Source organism: Artibeus jamaicensis, unplaced genomic scaffold (assembly GCF_021234435.1).
Source record: "Artibeus jamaicensis isolate MK-2021 breed Jamaican fruit bat unplaced genomic scaffold, CSHL_Jam_final contig_685, whole genome shotgun sequence".
In the NCBI taxonomy this organism is placed as follows: Eukaryota; Metazoa; Chordata; class Mammalia; order Chiroptera; family Phyllostomidae; genus Artibeus; species Artibeus jamaicensis.
Window position 1 is genome coordinate 12,517,689 of NW_026521924.1, and position 18,141 is coordinate 12,535,829.

Below are 18,141 nucleotides of genomic sequence, written 5' to 3' on the forward strand. Positions count from 1 at the left end.
CTCCAAGCTCTCATGCAGGCACTGTAAGGGGGGTGGGCTGGGAGTTGCCTCCCAGTTACCTCTTGGGTGGAAGTCACTTCCATCCCCCGGCTCAGAGCATGGCCACAGCTATTTAACATATGTATGAAACCAGTTAAAGGTTATAGATATGTTAAATGACCATGCCAGGGGTTAGCTGCAAAGCCTTTGCTGTAAAACAGCTCTCAATGGCCCTGCTTCATTTGTCCCTTCCCCCAAGTGACACCTGTGGGGAGCGGGAGGTAAGGACATCCTGACACCTTGAGTTCTGGACCCTGGACCCCATTCCAGATCCTTTTTTGGTCCCCCCTCTTGGCTGCACCCTGTTACAATACCAGTTATAATGTTTTACTCTTCTAGAGTAAAACATTTTGTGTGCTTCCACTTTATTTGGCCAGGATACTTGTAGAAAAGAAACTCTTTGTTTCTGTGCTCAGTGTTGTCTTGGCTTTCCACAGCAGAAGTGGAGGAGCTGCTTGTTTCCTGGTCACAAGATCTATTTATATTTTGTCCCTGGCTTCTTATAAGTCTGAAAACCAAAGAGTTCTTGGTAACCTTGGCAGTCAGACAGCCTCCTGTCCAGATGGGTTGGGGAGTGGGCCGAAGGACCAATTTGATGAAATATTGCTAGTGTAGAGAATGATTGCAAAGTCAGTCTTATGTCGGACCTGAAAAACTGGGGAGGAGCAGGTGACCGTTTCCCAGGGAAAGGAGTTTCCTCTCTTTGACATTGACCTTGCCACGTTTGTTCTGCCACTTCTAAAACCCTGGGTCCTTCTGCATGTTCCACTTCCCTCCAGCCCCAGATTTTTTTAGTATGAAAATATTCCGACAATACAGAAAAAGATAAAAAAAAAATAGTACAATGAATGCTTGTTACACCCACCACTTAGATCCAAAAATTTTTGACATTTTGCCAAGTATGCGTTATTTTTATTCTTTTCTTTTGCTCACTCTTCTTTTCTCTAAAACCTTTTTCAGGTGAGTTGTACTTCACTTCTAAGTAATTTCTCATGCATCTGCGAAGAAAAAGTACATTGTACCATCATAATACCATCTCCTCTAAGAAAGTGAACAGTAATTGCTTAATGTCATCATGCCCAGTCCATATTTACATTTCCCCAGATGTCTCGTGGATGTTTCCCTGTTTTTTTAAAATCATATTACATTTCATACATCGCATTTACATTAGAAGAGTTCTCCCTCTTTGTCCTTTTTGTTTTGTATGACATTGACTTTTTATAACTTAAAAAAGTGTTTTAATTGTGATAACTATACACATAAAACTTGCCGTTTTAGCCATTTTGAAGTGTACGGTTTAATGGCATTAAGCACACTCACATTGCTACGCTGCCATCACCACTGTCCCTCTGCAGAGCTCCTCACCCTACAAAACCCAAACTCTGTGTCTGTCAAAGAACAGCTCCCATCTCTTCCCTCCAGCCGTGACAACTGCCATTCTACTTTCTGTCTCTGTGAACTTGACTGTTCTAAGAACCTCATAAAAGTGGAATCATACAATATTTGTCCTTCTGGGACTGTCTTATTTCACTTACTATAGTGTCCTCAAGGTTCACCCATATTTTAGCATGTGTCAGAGCTTCCGTCCTTTTAAAGATTGAATCGTATTCCATTGTGGGTGCCGTATACCCCACAGTTAATGTGTCTGTGGAAGGACACTTGCATTGCCACTGTGAACGTGGGTATACAAACATCTCTTTGACTCCTTGCACTGAACTCTTCTTAGATATATACCAAAGTGGAATTGCTGCATCATATGGTAATTCTGTTTTTAATTTTTTGAGGAACCTCCATGCTGTTTTCCATAGGGGCTACACTGTTTTACCTTCCCACCAACAGTCCACAAAACTTTCAGTTTTTCCCTATCCTTGCCAATACTTATTCTCTCTTTCAGGTCTTTTTCTCTTTTTCATAGTAGCTATCTTAATTTTTGCAGGAGTAGTATCTCTTTTAGTAGTATCTCTGTAATGATTAGTGATGTTGAGCATGTTTTCATATGCTTAGGCCATTAGAGATATCTTCTTCGGAGAAATAACCTATTCAATTTTGAATAGATTTTTTGTTTTTGTTGAGTTTTAGGACTTCTTTATATATTCTGGATATTAGCCACTTATTAGATATATTATTTGCAAATATTTCTTCCCATTCTGTGGGTTGCCTTTTCATTCTGTTAATTGTGTCCTTTGATGAACATAAGTTTTTAATTTTGATGAAGTCTGATTTGTATATTTTTCTTTCGTTGTCTGTGTTTTTGATGTCATAGCCAGGAATCATTGCCAAATCCAGTGTCACGAAGCTTTTCACATATGTTTTCTTGTAAAAGTTTTATGGTTTTAGGTTTACATTTAGGTCTTTATTCTCTTTTAAATTAAACTTTGTTTATGGTGTAAGGTAAGGATCCAAATGCATTCTTTTACATATGGATATACAGTTTTTTCAAAGCCATATTTTGAAAAAACTGTCCTTTCTCAATGAGTGGTCTCAGTACCTTTGTCAAAAGTCACCAGCACCACACTGCTTTGATCACTCTGGCTTGGTAGTAACTTTCTAAATCGGGGAGTGTGTCCTCCAGCTTTGCCCCTTCCTTTAATATTGTTTTGGCTATTCTGGGTTCCTTGAGATTTCATGCGAATTTTAGGATGGATGTTTTTGATTTCTGCAAAAACATTGTTGGTTTTGATAGGGATCGTCACAGTTGCTTTGTGTAGTATTGACAGCTTAACAGTATTCGGTACTCCTATTCATGAGCACAGATGTATTTCTGTTATTGCTATCTTTAATTGCTTTCAGAAATGTATTAATGATCCAGTTTCTCTGAATCCTCACCAGCATTTGGTGTTGTCATTGTTTGTTATTTTAACTTTTCTAATAGCTGTGAGGTAATATGCTATTTTTAATTTGCATTTCCCTGATGGATAATGATGTTGAGCGTGTTTTCATGTCCCATCTCTGAATCATCTTTGAAGAAATGTTTCTTCGTGCTTTTTTGCCCATTTTCTAATTGGATTATTTTTTCCTGTTGAGTTTTGAGAGTTCTTAAATTATGTGTTCTCCTTTGTCATATATGTGATTTGCAAATACACTGTCCCTATGTGTAGCTTGTCTTTTTATTCTCTAAGTAGGGTTGTTCACAAAGCAAAGTTTAAAAATTTGATGAAGTCTAATTTATTATATTTTTCTCTTATGGATCGTGTTTTTGGTATCAAGTCTAAGAACATCAAATCCTAATTCCTAAATATTTTTTTGTTTCCTTCTAAAGATTTTATACTTTTACATTTAAAAAATTTAAGTGCATGATCTATCTTGAATTAATTTTTGTGTAAGATGTTAGGCTTAGGTTGAAGTTCATGTTTTTGTCTGTAGATATCCATTTGCTCCAGCACTATTCATTGAAAAGACTGTCCTTTCATTGAATTGCTTTTGAACCTTTGTCAAAAATTAGTTGTCTGTATTTGTGTGGGTCTATTTATGGCTACTCTGTACTGTTTCATTGATCTATGTGTCTGTCTGTCAACCGGTACCACTCAGTCTTGATTACTTGAGCTGTGTAAGTCTCGACATCAGGTAGAATGGTTCCTCCCACTTTGTCCTTTTTTATTTTTCAAAATTGGTTTAGCTATTCGAATAGTTCCTTTGCCTTTTCAAATAAGTTTTAGAGTAATCTTGTCTATAGCTACAAAAAAAATCATGCTAGAGTTTTGAGAGAATTTGTGTTATACCTGTACACCAATTGGGGGAGAGTGGGCATCTTCACTGTGTTTTATTTTCCATGGGTACAGTATGTCTCTCCATTTACTTAAATATTTTTGTATTTAATTTATCAGCGTTTTGTGTATAAATCTTATACATGTTCTGTTAGATTTTATATTTAAATTGTATTGTATTTTTAATTTTGATTTTCATGTGTTCATTGCTTTTATATAGAAATGCAATTGACTTTTATGTGTTGGTCTAATGAACTTGTTTTTTGTAGATTCTGTGAGATTATCTACTTCATTTTCAATCTGTGTGCCTTTTATTTTCTTGCCTTATTGCATTGTCTAGAACTTATTGCATTGTATTCTGTTAAATAGGGTGGTGAAAGCAGACATCCTCTCTTGTTTCTCATTTTAAAGGAAAAACTTGTTGTCTCACCATTAAGTATAATCCCAAGCTTTACTTTGAAAGTTTTTGTAGAAGTACTTTATCATGAAATTGAGAAAACATATCTACTCCTAGTTTTCTGAATGTTTTTATTATGAATGGGTATTGCATTTTATCAGGTGATTTTTCTGTTTCAGTTACATGGTTGTATGAGGTTGTTTTTCTTCTTTAGCCTGCCAGTATGATGGATTACATGATTAATTTACCCATACGAACCACCTTGCATTCCCTGGGACAAACTCCCTCTTGTTCATGGTGTATATATAAGTCCTCACTTACTATCAATGACAGGTTCTTGGAAACTGTGACTTTAGGGAAGACAGTGTATAACAAAACTAATTTTACCATAGGCTAATTGATAGAAACAAAGTGTTAAGTTCCTTTGGTATATTTGTGGTCACATAACTTGACCATAATCACCAAACTTGTAAATAAAGACTCAAAACAAACATTGGAATAAATATAAGCTATAGATACATTTAAGAAAGATTAATAAAAACAAGTAACGTAATTTTCATTCCGCTCATTCCAGTCCAGAGTTGCAGGTGACTGGAACCTCTCCCAGCAGCCCAGGGCGCAAGGCAGGGACCAACCCTGGACAGGATGCCCTTCCATTACAGGATGTACTCACCCGCACACCTGTACCCACGCTCACTCACACCGGGGCAGTTGAGACACGCTAATTCACCTGACGTGCACATCTTTGGGGTATGGGAGGAAACCAGAATACCTGGGAAAAACCCACGCAGATGTGAGAGAACATGCAGACTTCACACAGGCAGTGGCCCTGGCTGGAAATTGATTTTTTTTCTCATCCACATTATAATGTTATTCAAGGACCTACTGTAGATTTTTGTATGTTTTTGAGTTCTGTTTACTACTGTTTTATTAAGGGTTTTTCTACCTATGTTCATGATAGATATTGGCCTTTTGGTCGTTTGGCTTTTTTTTGGTACTATCTTTGTCTGGTTTTGGTATTAGAGGAAAGATTGTGAACATCTGGAGGGAAGACAGTGGTGATGATCACTAAGTTGTGGACCGGATGACTGGGGGCCTGGCAATATCAGGAAGAATCCAGGGGAGACAAGGAGTCCAGGGAAGGGAAATAGTGTTGTTGTCTGGAAATATTGTTGCGTGGGTGCGTGTAGGGCAGCGTACCAGAGCAGATTCAGTGAGGGCGGGGAATACAGTCTGATGGTCAAGGATGGAACAGTTAGTGTAGTTGGCTTACAGAGAACCGTAGTTAATATTGGTGTGGTAGGGCCCTGGCTGGTGTAGCTCAGTGGATTGAGCGCGGGCCTGGGAACCAAGCAACCACGGTTCGATTCCCAGTCAGGGCACATGCCTGGGTTGCAGGCCAGTTCTCTCCCTCTCTCCTTCCTTTCCCCTCTAAAGATAAATAAATAAAATCTAAAAAAAAATATATATATATTGGTGTGGTAGGGCTGGAAATACATTGACTGTAGGGAAAAGTTAGTTGTAGGAGTGCTAGGGATTGAATAGTAGAGGTAGGTCCTGGACCTGGGGTGAGCAGAGGAGACCCAGCAGAGGGATCAGTCTTGAGCAGGAAATTGAGCACCTCTCTCAGGCTGCTGGGAAGGAGAAAGGGTTGGTATGGAGAGCATGGGGTCCTTAGAAATGATGTGAATGTCTGGGAATGCCTCTCCGTATGCTTTGTTTAGGAGGAGGGGATATTCCTGAGGCCAAAGGAATAATGGGACCAAAGTGGGAGCAAGGACTTTGTGCTGACATCTCTATGGGCAGAGTTGTGATGGTGAATCAGAGCTTCATGTAGGTCCTCAGACCAGTTTTTTTGGTTTGTATCTCTTTGGGTTTTTGTTTTTGACAGACTAGTGAGGACCACAGTTAGGGCAAATCAGTGTGGAAACTCTTCAGTCATCCTCAAAAATGAAAAGTCATTGAAGGTCTTTTCCGCCCAGCCGCTGAGTCCCAGTGTTGTCCAGCATTGAGCATAAAAGGGCCTTTGGCTCCATCCTACGCTGAGCCAGAGAGCCACTGACCGTCCAGTTTGTAATGGGCAGCTCATACTTATTGCCCTGAACAATTCTGCATAGTCGCTTCTGGAAAATAGGAGAAGGGAACACTTCCCGATTCATTTTGTGGTTCTGATACCAAAACCAGACAAGGACCAGTTTCCATCCCTAGCAGTCATTCCTCCTCATGCCTTCATGTGCTGACGCTCAGGGGGCTGATTTCTGTTCTTGTCGCAGCTGCAGCCGACTCCGCCAGGTTCAGAGCATCCTGACCCAGAGCAGCAAGTCTCGACCCGACGGGATCCTCTGCATCCTAGGTGAGTGTTTTTAACAAGGTGGGACTCAGGGCTGGGGCACCTTGGCTTCAGTTCACAGGAAGATATTGGTTGTAGTGTCATTGTGAGGTAAGCTGTGGGTTAATGCCCCTGCTCTTGTTCCCCTGAAATTGGTTGCTGTTTCAATGAGGTTGTGTGAAATAGCAGTAAGACAGGGAGCTCCTACCACAGGGCTGGCACTTCATACATATTACCTCATTTCTCCTCACATATTACAAGGGAGCAGTGCATTAATTTAAAAATTAAGGCAATACATGAGTAATAATAAACAGAACTACCTAACCATCCCAGATCCCCAGTCCCACTCCCCAGAGATAACATTGTCCACTGTATCTTTTTTTGTTAATGCAAATGGGAACATTTTATGCATATTGCTGTTAACCTTATTTTTTAAATTTTCATTTGATCATATTATCTTGGAGTTTTTTAAATATCAAATTGACTAGTAAATTAGTAGTAGTACCAACCTTTGGCATCTCTGGGCCACACTGGAAGAACGGTTGTATTTAGATTTTGTGTTGGGCCATGTTCATAGCCATCCCGGGCTGCATGTGGCCAGTGGGCCCCAGGTGAACACCCCTGGACTGCTTAGATGTAGAATACCACGGCACTGCAGAAGTTAGTGTGTTTGAGCTTGGGCGTGAAGATGGAGGTAAAAAATTAATCAAACTTCAGGACAGAACTTTATGTGAAGGGGAAGCAAGAAATCAGTGAGGAGACTTGTATATTCTTAAATAGCTTCTGAGGTTTAGTGGATTCTCCTTTCTGGGTAATTAGAATAGTGATAACAACTAAATGTTGGTTGATTGGCTGAGTCTAGCTTTCTAACCCTCTAACCCGTGGAATACCCTTCAGAGCAGCTCTGACTCCACTCACCTCCACTGTAATATTTGTTACTTAGTTATTATGGTGTAGGAAAGGTTCTAACTGATCTTTTGCCAACCTTCTGAAAACAGCTTGGTGGCACAATAATTGACGTGCCACGAACTGCACATATTTAATGTTATAGTGTGATACGTTTTGACATGTGTGTGAAACTGCCAGCACAATCAAGGCAGAGCGCCTGTCCATTATCTCCATGTTTCCTTGTGCCCCTTTGTGGGTTCTCCATTCCGCCCCCTCCCTACTTCCAGATAACTGTTGATGTGCTTCCTGTCACTGTGCACTGGTTTACATTTCCCTGAGTTATGTAAATGGGATCATACAGTATGTACTCTTTTTACCTTACTTCTTTCATTTAGCTTATTTATTTTGAGATTCATCCACATTGTAGTATGTATTGTGTAGTAGTTCATTCTTTTGTATTGGGGATTAGTATTTTATTGTACGTATATTACCAGTTTGCTTACCCATTCAGCTGTTGCTGGATATTGGGTTTCTATCATTTGCCTGTTACAGATAAAACTGCTATAAAGATTTTTATACAAAGTGGCTGTACCATTTTATATTCTTTCCATCAGGTCATGAGAGTTCCATTTCTTTTATTCCTTAGCCAACACTTGGCATGGTCAGTCTTTTAAAACAGCTTTAGAGCAGTTTTAGTTTTGGTTTATAATCCACTGCTCCTTGAAATTGTTCCAGCTTTAGCCCTTTGGAGCTCTGTCAATTGCAAGACAGCACAGAGTTCCCATATGCCCCTCACCCAGTTTTGTAAATTATTAGCATCTTAAATTAATATGTTACACTTGTCACAATTAACGAATCGATGTTAACACATATCCATACTTTCTTCACATTTCCTTAGTTTTTACCCTAAGTTCTTTTTCTGTTCCAGGATCCCATCCAAGATACCACATTGGATTTAGTTGCCATGTCTTAGGCTCCTGTTGACTGTGACAGTTTCTCAGACTTTCCTTGTTGTTGACCTTGACAGTTTTCAGCAGTGCTAGTGAAGTATTTTGGAGCATATTCCTCTATTGGGGTTCTTACATTTCTCATGATTAGATTGGCGTTAGGAGTTTTGGGGTGAAAGACCAATGAAGTAACATGCCATTTTCATCACGTGATATCAAGGACACATACTATCAACGTGACTTGGCACTGTTTATAGTGACCTTGATCAGCTGGCTAAGGTAGTGTTTCAGGTTCCACACTGTGAAATACTCTGCCCACCTGTCCTTTCATACTGTCCTCTTTGGAAGGAAGTCACCGTGCAGCCTACTCTTTAAGGAGTCAGGAGTTATGCCCTGTCACCTCGAGGAGGGGAGGAGCTCCCTAAATTATATGAAATTCTGCATAAGAAATTTGTCTTCTCTTATATATATTTTTTAAGATTTTTATTTATTTTTTAGAGAGAGGGAGAGAAACATCAATGTGCGGTTGCCTCTCGTATGCCTCCTACTGGGGACCTGGCCTATAACTCTGGCATGTGTGTGCCCTGACTGGGAATCGAACCAGCAACCCTTTGGTTTGCAGCGTGGTGCTCGATCCACTGAGCCATAGCATCCAGGGCACCTTACTTTTATTTATTTGTTCAATCATTTGTATCAGTATGGGCTCATGGATATTTATTTTAAAGTTTGAGTTAAAAATCTAGTACTACTTCATTTATAGAGGACAGGGGACAGGTAGGTTTACAGTTGTGAGTATGCAGAACAGTTTATTCATGTATTATTCTTTATTATTATATTATTTTCCACATGAACAACTGTAAACCTACTTGAGTTATAATCCCCTACTACTCCCAGCGTTGGCCATTTGGAGCTTTTTAAATTGGCTCCTATGTCTGTGTTCCTCCCTTTGATAGACCCCTATCAAAGTTTTTTTGTTTGACTCTTTATTTAGCATTTTCGTACTTTCTGGGACTAAAAGATGCTCCAGGCTCATTGTGCATATTTCCTGTCCCAGTCCCCAAATCAGCCATTTCTCTGAGGAGCTCTGGTTTCTTTAATGAGAATAGGATTAGAAACCAAGATCTGGGTACTGAGTGTGCTTATTGCTGAAGGGCTGTCATTGTTGCTGGCCCACGTCAGCTGAAAGAGTAGGGACATATGCATGTGTACATTCATTGGTGTGTGTACACACACATCCGTTATGTGTACATTTGTATCTATATTAAATTAAACATGAATTCATATTAATGCCTTCCGCTCTAACCCATTGCCAGATGGATCATTCTAGCCTCCTCCTCTTGTTTATCTATAAACTCCTGTTCCACCAGTGAGAAACCAGGCACCTTCCATCTACCATCCATTTACTTGTTTAATTCCGGTATACATGGGTAGTAGCGTCAGATTTGTTACCCATAATGCCTCTGTGGGAATCAGCCTGATCAGCTAGAGCTCAGTGCTTACATATAATTTCTTTTGCCTTTAATTTTACACAGTCATTTTAGTGTTAGCAATTTATGTGACAATGTATGTAGCTGGAACCCTTAGAAGAGGACTGACTAATCCCAGGCCTGCCCTTTCGACCTTTGGCATCATGTAGGCCATTCCTGATTTTGATTCTATTTCACCCCTCCCTTCACTGAAGAGTTGGAGGGGAAAGAACAGGGCTGTGCTGCTTTGATCTCAGCTGAGAAGGGAGGCTTCCCATGTTGTAAGTCCCCTGACACAGGCAGTCCCTAGCCCCTCTGTCCTGAAGGCTGTTACTTTTCACTGGTCTGATGACCACTGGCAGTCCTTTCTCCCAGGCCGCAGCCATACTTCCATTCTTGGAGCTCTTCCCACCTCCTTCCTCTTAGTCTCACATGGACAGCTGACCCTGCTCTTAACACACTTCTCTTGCCCAGAGCTGTAGATGCCCAGGAACCGGGTAGTACCTGTGTCTGTGGCATTGAAAGGCCATAGTGAAGGCAGTGTTATTTCACTGCTTTTTTATTTATCTCTGACCCAGCCCTGCAGGAAAATGAACTTCATGAGGGCCGTTTGTAGGCCCAGCACACACTCCAGCATCCCGCACAGATAATCTTTGTGAAATGATGGCTGTGTGTGGTTCCAGTCATTTGTCCTCTTCTTGTTTCAAACCACCTCAGTCCTCCTTTATTTGACCCCACATGTTTTGGTAAGTCTTTTTGAGAAGTGAGCATTTTCCTGACACCAATTCCCGTTCCAGCTGAAAATATTCCAAAACCTTTAACCAGCCATGATAGGACTTGGATTAATATTTTCTGGTTTCTTCTGTCCTCAAGAATTGCTTTTTGGCAATTAACACTTTCAGTTACCTGTGCTGTTTGACTATCTCTTGAATATGAGCAAGGGTGCTTGGTACTGAGACCTGCTTCTTTCATGGAGAGTGACTGAGAGTGGTTTCTGGTACCGAACTGGTCTAAGCTGTCGCCTCTTACTTAATCATCAGGGTTGTGCTGGGCAGGGCAAACTCTTGGGGCTCATTTGCCCCCACAGTGGAGCACAGCTGATCAGAGCCTTCTTTGCCTTGCAGGAATCGATAGCAGGTACAATGAAGGCTGCAGAGAGCTGGCCAATTATCTTCTCTTTGGTTTGTACAATCAGAATGTCGGTGATTTTGAGAAGACAGGGTTTTCTGAAGAAGTTCTAGATGGTAAGTACAATTTGGTAAACTCTGTATGAAAGAGTAATAGGTGATTGATTTCTTCAGATCCTTACTTTATGTTCTTATGAAAAAATATGATCAAATTTAAAATAGCCTGAAGCCCCAATAAATTTTTACTTTTTTATTAATAAAAAACAACATTTCTTCTTTGCTGATATATCAAGTAATATGCTCTTGTAAATTACCTGCTGGATAAGAGACTAGCAACAAGTGGTTTTCAGAATATGTTTGTTGGATAAATCAGCTTTAGAGAAAAAAGTAAATATCGATGTTTGGCTTTGTATCTTCTCTGACAAGGTACCAGTTTTCCGCTGAATCGCCTACTGCCGCTACATGCTGGGAGGGTTCAGATTATGTGCATTGTCCTGCGAAGCCCCTTTCAGCTGTGAGTCAGGGACGAGCCTGTAGTATATTCCTCCAAGGAAGACTTCATGTGGATCTTCAGTTCAGGAACAAAGGCTCTTTGTCCTGCTCTGTCTTTGGGAATTGTTTCCTGTATGACTTTAATTCATGACGATGCCCATGACTACAATGAGGGCTTTCTGCTTACATTCCCCTTTCCTCAGCTCCGAGACACTCACCCTGTGTTGATGCTGCTGTGGCTGATGCCCAGGAGCTATCTCTGATATCACATATTAGCATCAGGACTTGTCTGCCAGACGGGTCAGGAGACACAGGAATAGACAAATCAAATTGGACGAGAGACAGAAAGCTCTTGTGAAGCAGCTGGGGGACGCTTGAAAGGAAACATCTGACGTTGGTACAATCTTGCTGTGTGGATCTAGTGCAGTGGTTCTCAGCTGGGGTTAGTTTTCGCTCCTAGGGGAGATTTGCCAAGAATTGAAGACATTTTTGTTTGTCACAACTGGGTAGAGTGGGTAGAGGCCAGGGATGCTGCTAAACATCCTATAAGGCACAGGACAGCCGCCCCAAACAAAGAATTATCTGGTCCAAACTGTCAGGAGTGCTGAGGTTGGGAAACTCTGGCCTAGTGTGTGTGAAAATTCTTTTGTAGTAAAGTCCTTAATACTGTCTATACTTAGGGATTGAGTAAAGATTTCTTTCTTATTTGGAGGTGCAGAAAGAGGCCAAAATGATTCCTTTTGTTAAATTTTTTTCAATTTGAATTTAGTTTCAGATTTTGATTCTAAAAAATGTTTCTGTACGCTGTACAGCATCTCCTGGTTTGGAAAGAATTCATCTCGGCACCTCATTTAGAAACTTATAAAAAGACAGATGCTTGTACTGGCCACATATTTCATGGCAGCCAAGGCTGCTAAGGACGTTTTAGTACCGAAATCGTGGAAATAGTTTAAATCCTCAAAGGAGTGTTGTTCAGGGGTTTTTCTTTGTTTTTTGGGGGGTTGCTGGGGGGTTTTTTTTGTTGATCTTTTTCTATCCTGTCACCTGGCACAATGGGTGCTTATGAAATGAGCATTTTCTTCAAAATTAATAAATTCATATTTTAAATTCAAGCGGTTGGAAAGCTGAGATCACTGGGTTTATGCTTCTACATTTCAGTCTCTAATTATATGAAAGGAAAAGAGGCCAACATGAAGGAATCATTTTTAAAAGAAACTTGTAAAGTAGTTGACATCATCCAATTCTCTTATGCTTGCTGCTTTTACCTAACTATACACTATTAAATGTTCTTCATCGTGATGATGTCGATCCTGAGAAATCCTGAGATTTCTTAATTAGGTTTAGTAGCTATTACAATATTTCTTTTATTGAATTCTTTGCAGTGTGTTACACATTAGAATATATGCCACAAAAGAAGCCACAGGCTCTCCAAGGGACATTAAACTCTGCACCGCTCAGCAGGTGGTCAACCTGTGATTCAGGGCAGGGCTCTTTCCGGGGGCCTGGGTGAGGAAAAGCAGCCCATGAGAGGGGCCCCTTTACCACCCTCTGCCACCTTTCGACTCCAGGGCTAGCCTGAGAGTCAGAGGTGAAGCTACTCCATACTGTGCTCCCGAGAACACCTTGGGTCTGACCAGGTATGCAGCTCAAAGTGGCTTACAAGGTCGCCATTGTGGAGCTTTATTTCAAGATGCCACCAGCTGTGTGTGGTCACCTGTGGTCCGTTTTCTTCGGGCTTGTGTTTTTGCACTTTGGAGGAGCCGTGGCCATGGAAAGGAGCCTCTGCTTTCCTTCTGGAAGGACGGCTGCTCTCGTGCTCAGCATTCAAACCGCTTTAGTACTCCTGCCCTGTTCCACGGCTCTTCTTTTAGTTTGTCTAAGTTTATCTGCATTCTTGGGATTGCTTTATTTTTACCACCCATGGATGGTTACTCCCTAAATTTGTGAGTTGCTGATCTATTTCTAGAAGCCCTGTCCACCTGCCTGTAGTACTTCCTTCCTCCCGGCCTTTCCTGTGTACAGAGTTCACCCCTTTCCGGAGCCAGCAGTGTCCTTTGAGTCAGATGAGCCAGCAGCCAGCAGCTTCAGACACTGACGCCTGTAAGAGAACTTGTCACTGGCTGAATTCAGTGCCCTTTTCCTGCCTCAGTTGCTCTAGACTGTGGAGTTTCCATTTCGGATTCACCTCTGCAGTGAAGTACACAGCCCAGTTTTGTCCCGCAGATTGGACTGTGCTGCACTTTGCAGAACACACCGAAGGCCATTCTTTTTACCTCTCGTGTGCCTGCATCGCCATCACAGGAGGGCCACAGTGGTGGGAGCATCACGTGGGAATGGGATGAGGAAATGCTTGCTGTCCACACTTGAGTGTTCTTCAGTCATTTCGAAGCACATTGCTCAATGAGAGAATTTCAGTCCAGATTTTTGTTATACTGACTTTGAAGTAGTTTTCATGGTTTTACTAACTATGTGGGCGAGAAATGTCTAAAGAAAATGCTTTTGACGGTCTTGTGTTTTAATTTTGGTTTCCTTACAGATGTGATTATACTGATTAAGTCAGACAGTGTCCATCTGTACTGTAATCCTGTGAACTATCGCTATCTCTTACCCTGCGTGGCACATTGGAGGAATCTGCATTTCCACTGCATGACCGAAAACGAGGTGAGGGGACGAGATGGGGCAGGCACTTGCAGACACTCTCAGAATATTCTTCCGGGAAGATGTCAATCTGGAATAGGAGGCCCCTAGAGAAGTCAAATTGCAGAATGCAGTTACACCAAATTGCAGAATGCGGTTACACCAAAAAGTTATCGAAGTGGAACATTTCATACTTCATTACGTGGCTACTTTTTGGGTAAATTGTATGCCTGAAAGAAACAGAGGGACTGTTCAAATTGGGACCTAGTACAGGTTTGTGAACGTGTCTTCCTGTCCTGCTTTGTCACCAGCCTGTACACACTCTCTTGGGGGACTAGTGCCCACATACCGCTCCGAGAGACCTGGATAAGCTCCGTGACATTTCCGTGTTTGGATTTCTCGGTGTCTGTTTCTGTTTCCGCTGAGCTATTATTTCAAGGGTTTGGCCGAGAATCAAGTTTGGATTCGAGATTTAGGATTTCATGGAAAATGTGACGTGATGTGGTGGGTCAAGAACCTGTCTTTCCATGTGAGCGTTTGTGGGATTTTTGAGGACAAGTTCTCTCTCTCTCTCTCTCTGTCACTCGAGTTTAGGTGGTTGATCCATTTTGAGCTGATTAGTGTGTGGTATGAGATAAGGGAATGAGAGTGTTTCTGACCACCAAACCTAAAATGTTGGCACTGGAAACACCCTCCCGGGTACAGTCTTTTATACATGTTTTTTGGGGCAACTCTCACAAAATGCAGAGAAAATATGGGACTTTGCATGATGTCTTGTCAGAGCCTGTTTTCCTTTCACTTTCCCTTTTTAGTATGAAGATGAGGAAGCTGCAGAAGAATTTAAAATTGCCAGCTTCGTGGACATGGTTCGAGACTGTAGCAGAATTGGCATTCCCTATAGCTCCCAAGGTGAGTGAGTGGAATGAGCCCTGTTAACCTTGCTTGGACGGTATGTGAATCACATGCCCCTGCTTCTTTCATTAGAGGCATTGAGCTGGGAAACCCATTGATCTGTTTTCACTGAGTCAGAGGCTAGAGCAGAAAGGAATTTGGGAACTTTCCCCTGCCCCTTGTGTTCATAACTGAAGTTTCCACAGCAAGGAGGCAGGCCGCCTGTGGTCAGCTAGAAGAACCGACGAGGCCTGTACCACAGCTGCCATCTAGTCTGTACCCCACAGTGTGGGTAGAGTATAGATGTAAGGCCTTTGCTAGTAAGAAATAGTAATCGGGTAGCTGTTAAAAATATGCTGACAGTAAGGCTAAAACATTATGGGTAACAATATAAGAAAAAAATCAACAAGTTTGACAGTGCTTACATCTTATTTGAAAAAAAAAATCCTTGCACATTGACGATGCTGTTATAAGAAAGGAAAACTTTTGATTTGGTGATTTTTCTCTTCAATAAGTTGTTTGGATATGTTTCTTAAGGGAGAGGAGCCAAGTTTGGGTCTGTTAATAATTATATCCACTAACTGATGCAAGTCAGATGTAATAGGCCACTATTTATTTATTTATTTACTTACTTACTTACTTACTTACTTACTTACAAAACCAGAATGGGAAATTATACTATAGAGAAGCGTGAATTTATGTAACTTGTTTATGGTTTGAATTTTCCTCAGCTTTCACTTTTATTTCTAGTCTTAATATGTAACGATTTTATCCGTTTCAATTTTATTTTGCTAGATGAGGCTGTGCTCAGAACAGATGCCTGTCTGGCCACATTAGATCAGGTTTAGACTGTTACATCCAGGGTGGTATCTGATACATGTTCTTGTATTTGATTCCTCTAGGTCACTTGCAGATATTTGATATGTTTGTAGTGGAGAAGTGGCCAATTGTACAGGCCTTTGCACTTGAGGGCATTGGAGGGGATGGATTTTTTACCATGAAATACGAGGTAGGTGTAAAAAGCAGTATGGCTGGTGTGTGTCACTATAATACTCTGAAAAGCTGTCAGTGATCTCTCAAAGGCATGGAGCAAGTTTAAAGACCATTAAGGCCCTGGCTGGTGTGGCTTCGTGGATTGGGCTCCGGCCTCTGAACCAAAAGGTCGCTGGTTGATTCCCAGTCAGGGCACATGCCTGGGCTGCGGGCCAGGTCCGCAGTAGTGGGTGTGAGAGGTAACCATGCATTGAGGTTTCTCTCCCTTCCTTTCTCCCCCCCCTTCCCCTCTCTCTAAAAAAAAGAGAGAGAGAGACTGTTAAGGATAGAGTAAGTGGGACCTTTGGAAGCAAGGCCAGGGCTAATTCTGACCCTCCTTCTGAGAAGTAGCAGCGTCCCTAGGAAATGAATGGAGGCTTGCCTGGCAGACTCTGTGATGCGGAGGAATATAGGCTGTAGAGAATTGCTGAAGAGAAGCATACCACTGAACTCCACTTTTTTGGCTCCAAAACCACAGAATTCTTACATTGGCTACTGGTCACAGAGCATCGACAGGCTGCAGGACCTGCCCCTGATGGAAGCTATGCTTTCTAATTTAGAAGAGTAGGGGTTGGAATGGAGGCAGGCCATAGGAGATAGAGAGAGGCAGTTTAACATTTTTAGTAATAATGATAATACTTACTGTTAACTATATAAACTGGGCACTTATAGAGTGCCTCCTGTATGTTAGGCACTGTCCTAAGCGCGTTATATGAATTGACTTTTAATTTTTACAATAACTCTCTGAAATAGTTACTATTATAATGCATATTTTACAAAGAAGCTAAATGAACTTCTCAAGTTCATTTAGAAGTCACAGAGCCAGTAGCCAGTGAGTGGCAGTGCTGGGGTCCAGTCCGGAGAGTTCGGCTTCAGCACCTGTGTGCCTGCCACCTGTCCTGCCTCCAGATGAGCATTGGAAAGCAGTGCACTAGGAGGTTGCGTGATTCAGGCAGCCCGAATGAGGGAGCCCTCCGGCTCCTGCCTTAAGGTACATCACACCATAACCAGAAGGAGTAAAAATCCCCTTCCAAAAAACCTTCATGAGGCAGTGTAGATCTTTGCTGTAGGGCGGTGGTTTTAGAGGGTGAGCTGTGCAATGAGGAGGAAACAGCACCCAGCATATAGTAAGAACAGGGGAGGTGGGACAGGACGGGCCAGGAAGGTGGAAAAGGAGCTCATCTCTGTAGCTTCTAATTCTCATTCTCTCACATATTTTCCTTTGTTTCCGCCTCATTCCCCACTATAACCCCCCACTTTCAGTTCCCTCCCTTTTATCATTCCTAGCCTTTTAAGATATGGAGCAGTTTGGCTTACTGATCAGTTCTGTCATTCTGTTCTCTATTCCACTCTGGTTCACCTATCAAAGGCCTGATAGAAAGGTTCTTATCTCCTTTGCAGACTAAGAGAAGGAGCAAAGTTATTTATAATTTTATTTTTTTAAACTTCTATGTATTGCATGGCCATACCCAGAAGAAAGTTATTAATTCAAAGGGTGTTTTGTCCCTGATGTAGTAGAGACCAGAATAAGAGAGCAAGCCCAAGCCCACATAGCATTTACTTGGAACTTAGGCCAGGCCAAACGGAGTCACGGATATAGGGAACGCTTCCTGGGAAGTGGTGCAGGGAAGTTCCTCTACTGCACCTTTCCCTGCCTCCAGCCTCTTTCTTCTTATTCTCCAGCTGCTAGAACCGTGACCTGGTAATATAAATTTGCATCAGCTAGCTCCCCAAGGGGAGGATTCTGATAGCAAACTTCTGAGTGATGAGAGTAACCATAGAGCAAGCATCCATTCACCTTTTTTATGGGCAAACATGAGACCTTTGTACTGAAAGGTAGAATAAGACTTATGAAAAGATTCAATATAAGAAAGAGACCATAGCATATCAGATGCATGGACAGATCAACGTGTTTTTTAAACAAATTTCTCCAGGAAATAAACTAGAAATTGAGAAAAATGTTTCTTTTGTTTTCTTTCAAGAATGGAGTTTGTATAAAGAGAAATGAGATATGGTAGGTAGAGCAAGCAAATTGAAAAGAGAGATTGATGACATCTCCCTTACTACAAGGGAGAGTATTGTAATCTTTTCAATAATCTTATTGTTGAAAAGATTATAATAATCTCATTACAGGGAGAGATTGTAATAAGTCTCAAAATTCATTAATAAAGTTAAAATTTGAATTTAAAAAG

The 18,141-nt window shown here is 41.4% G+C and overlaps 1 protein-coding gene across 2 annotated transcripts in view; it reads left to right on the plus strand.

The window, feature by feature from the left end:
* Positions 1-18,141, plus strand: part of DNAAF9 (dynein axonemal assembly factor 9) — a 124,735-nt gene that overhangs the window by 11,346 nt on the left and 95,248 nt on the right. For both annotated transcript variants that reach the window (XM_053671071.1, XM_053671072.1), the window contains exons 2-6: positions 6,414-6,493; positions 10,895-11,014; positions 13,926-14,050; positions 14,839-14,935; positions 15,820-15,926. In XM_053671071.1, the coding sequence (XP_053527046.1) occupies positions 6,414-6,493; positions 10,895-11,014; positions 13,926-14,050; positions 14,839-14,935; positions 15,820-15,926 (529 nt within the window). The remainder of the gene's footprint in view (positions 1-6,413; positions 6,494-10,894; positions 11,015-13,925; positions 14,051-14,838; positions 14,936-15,819; positions 15,927-18,141) is intronic.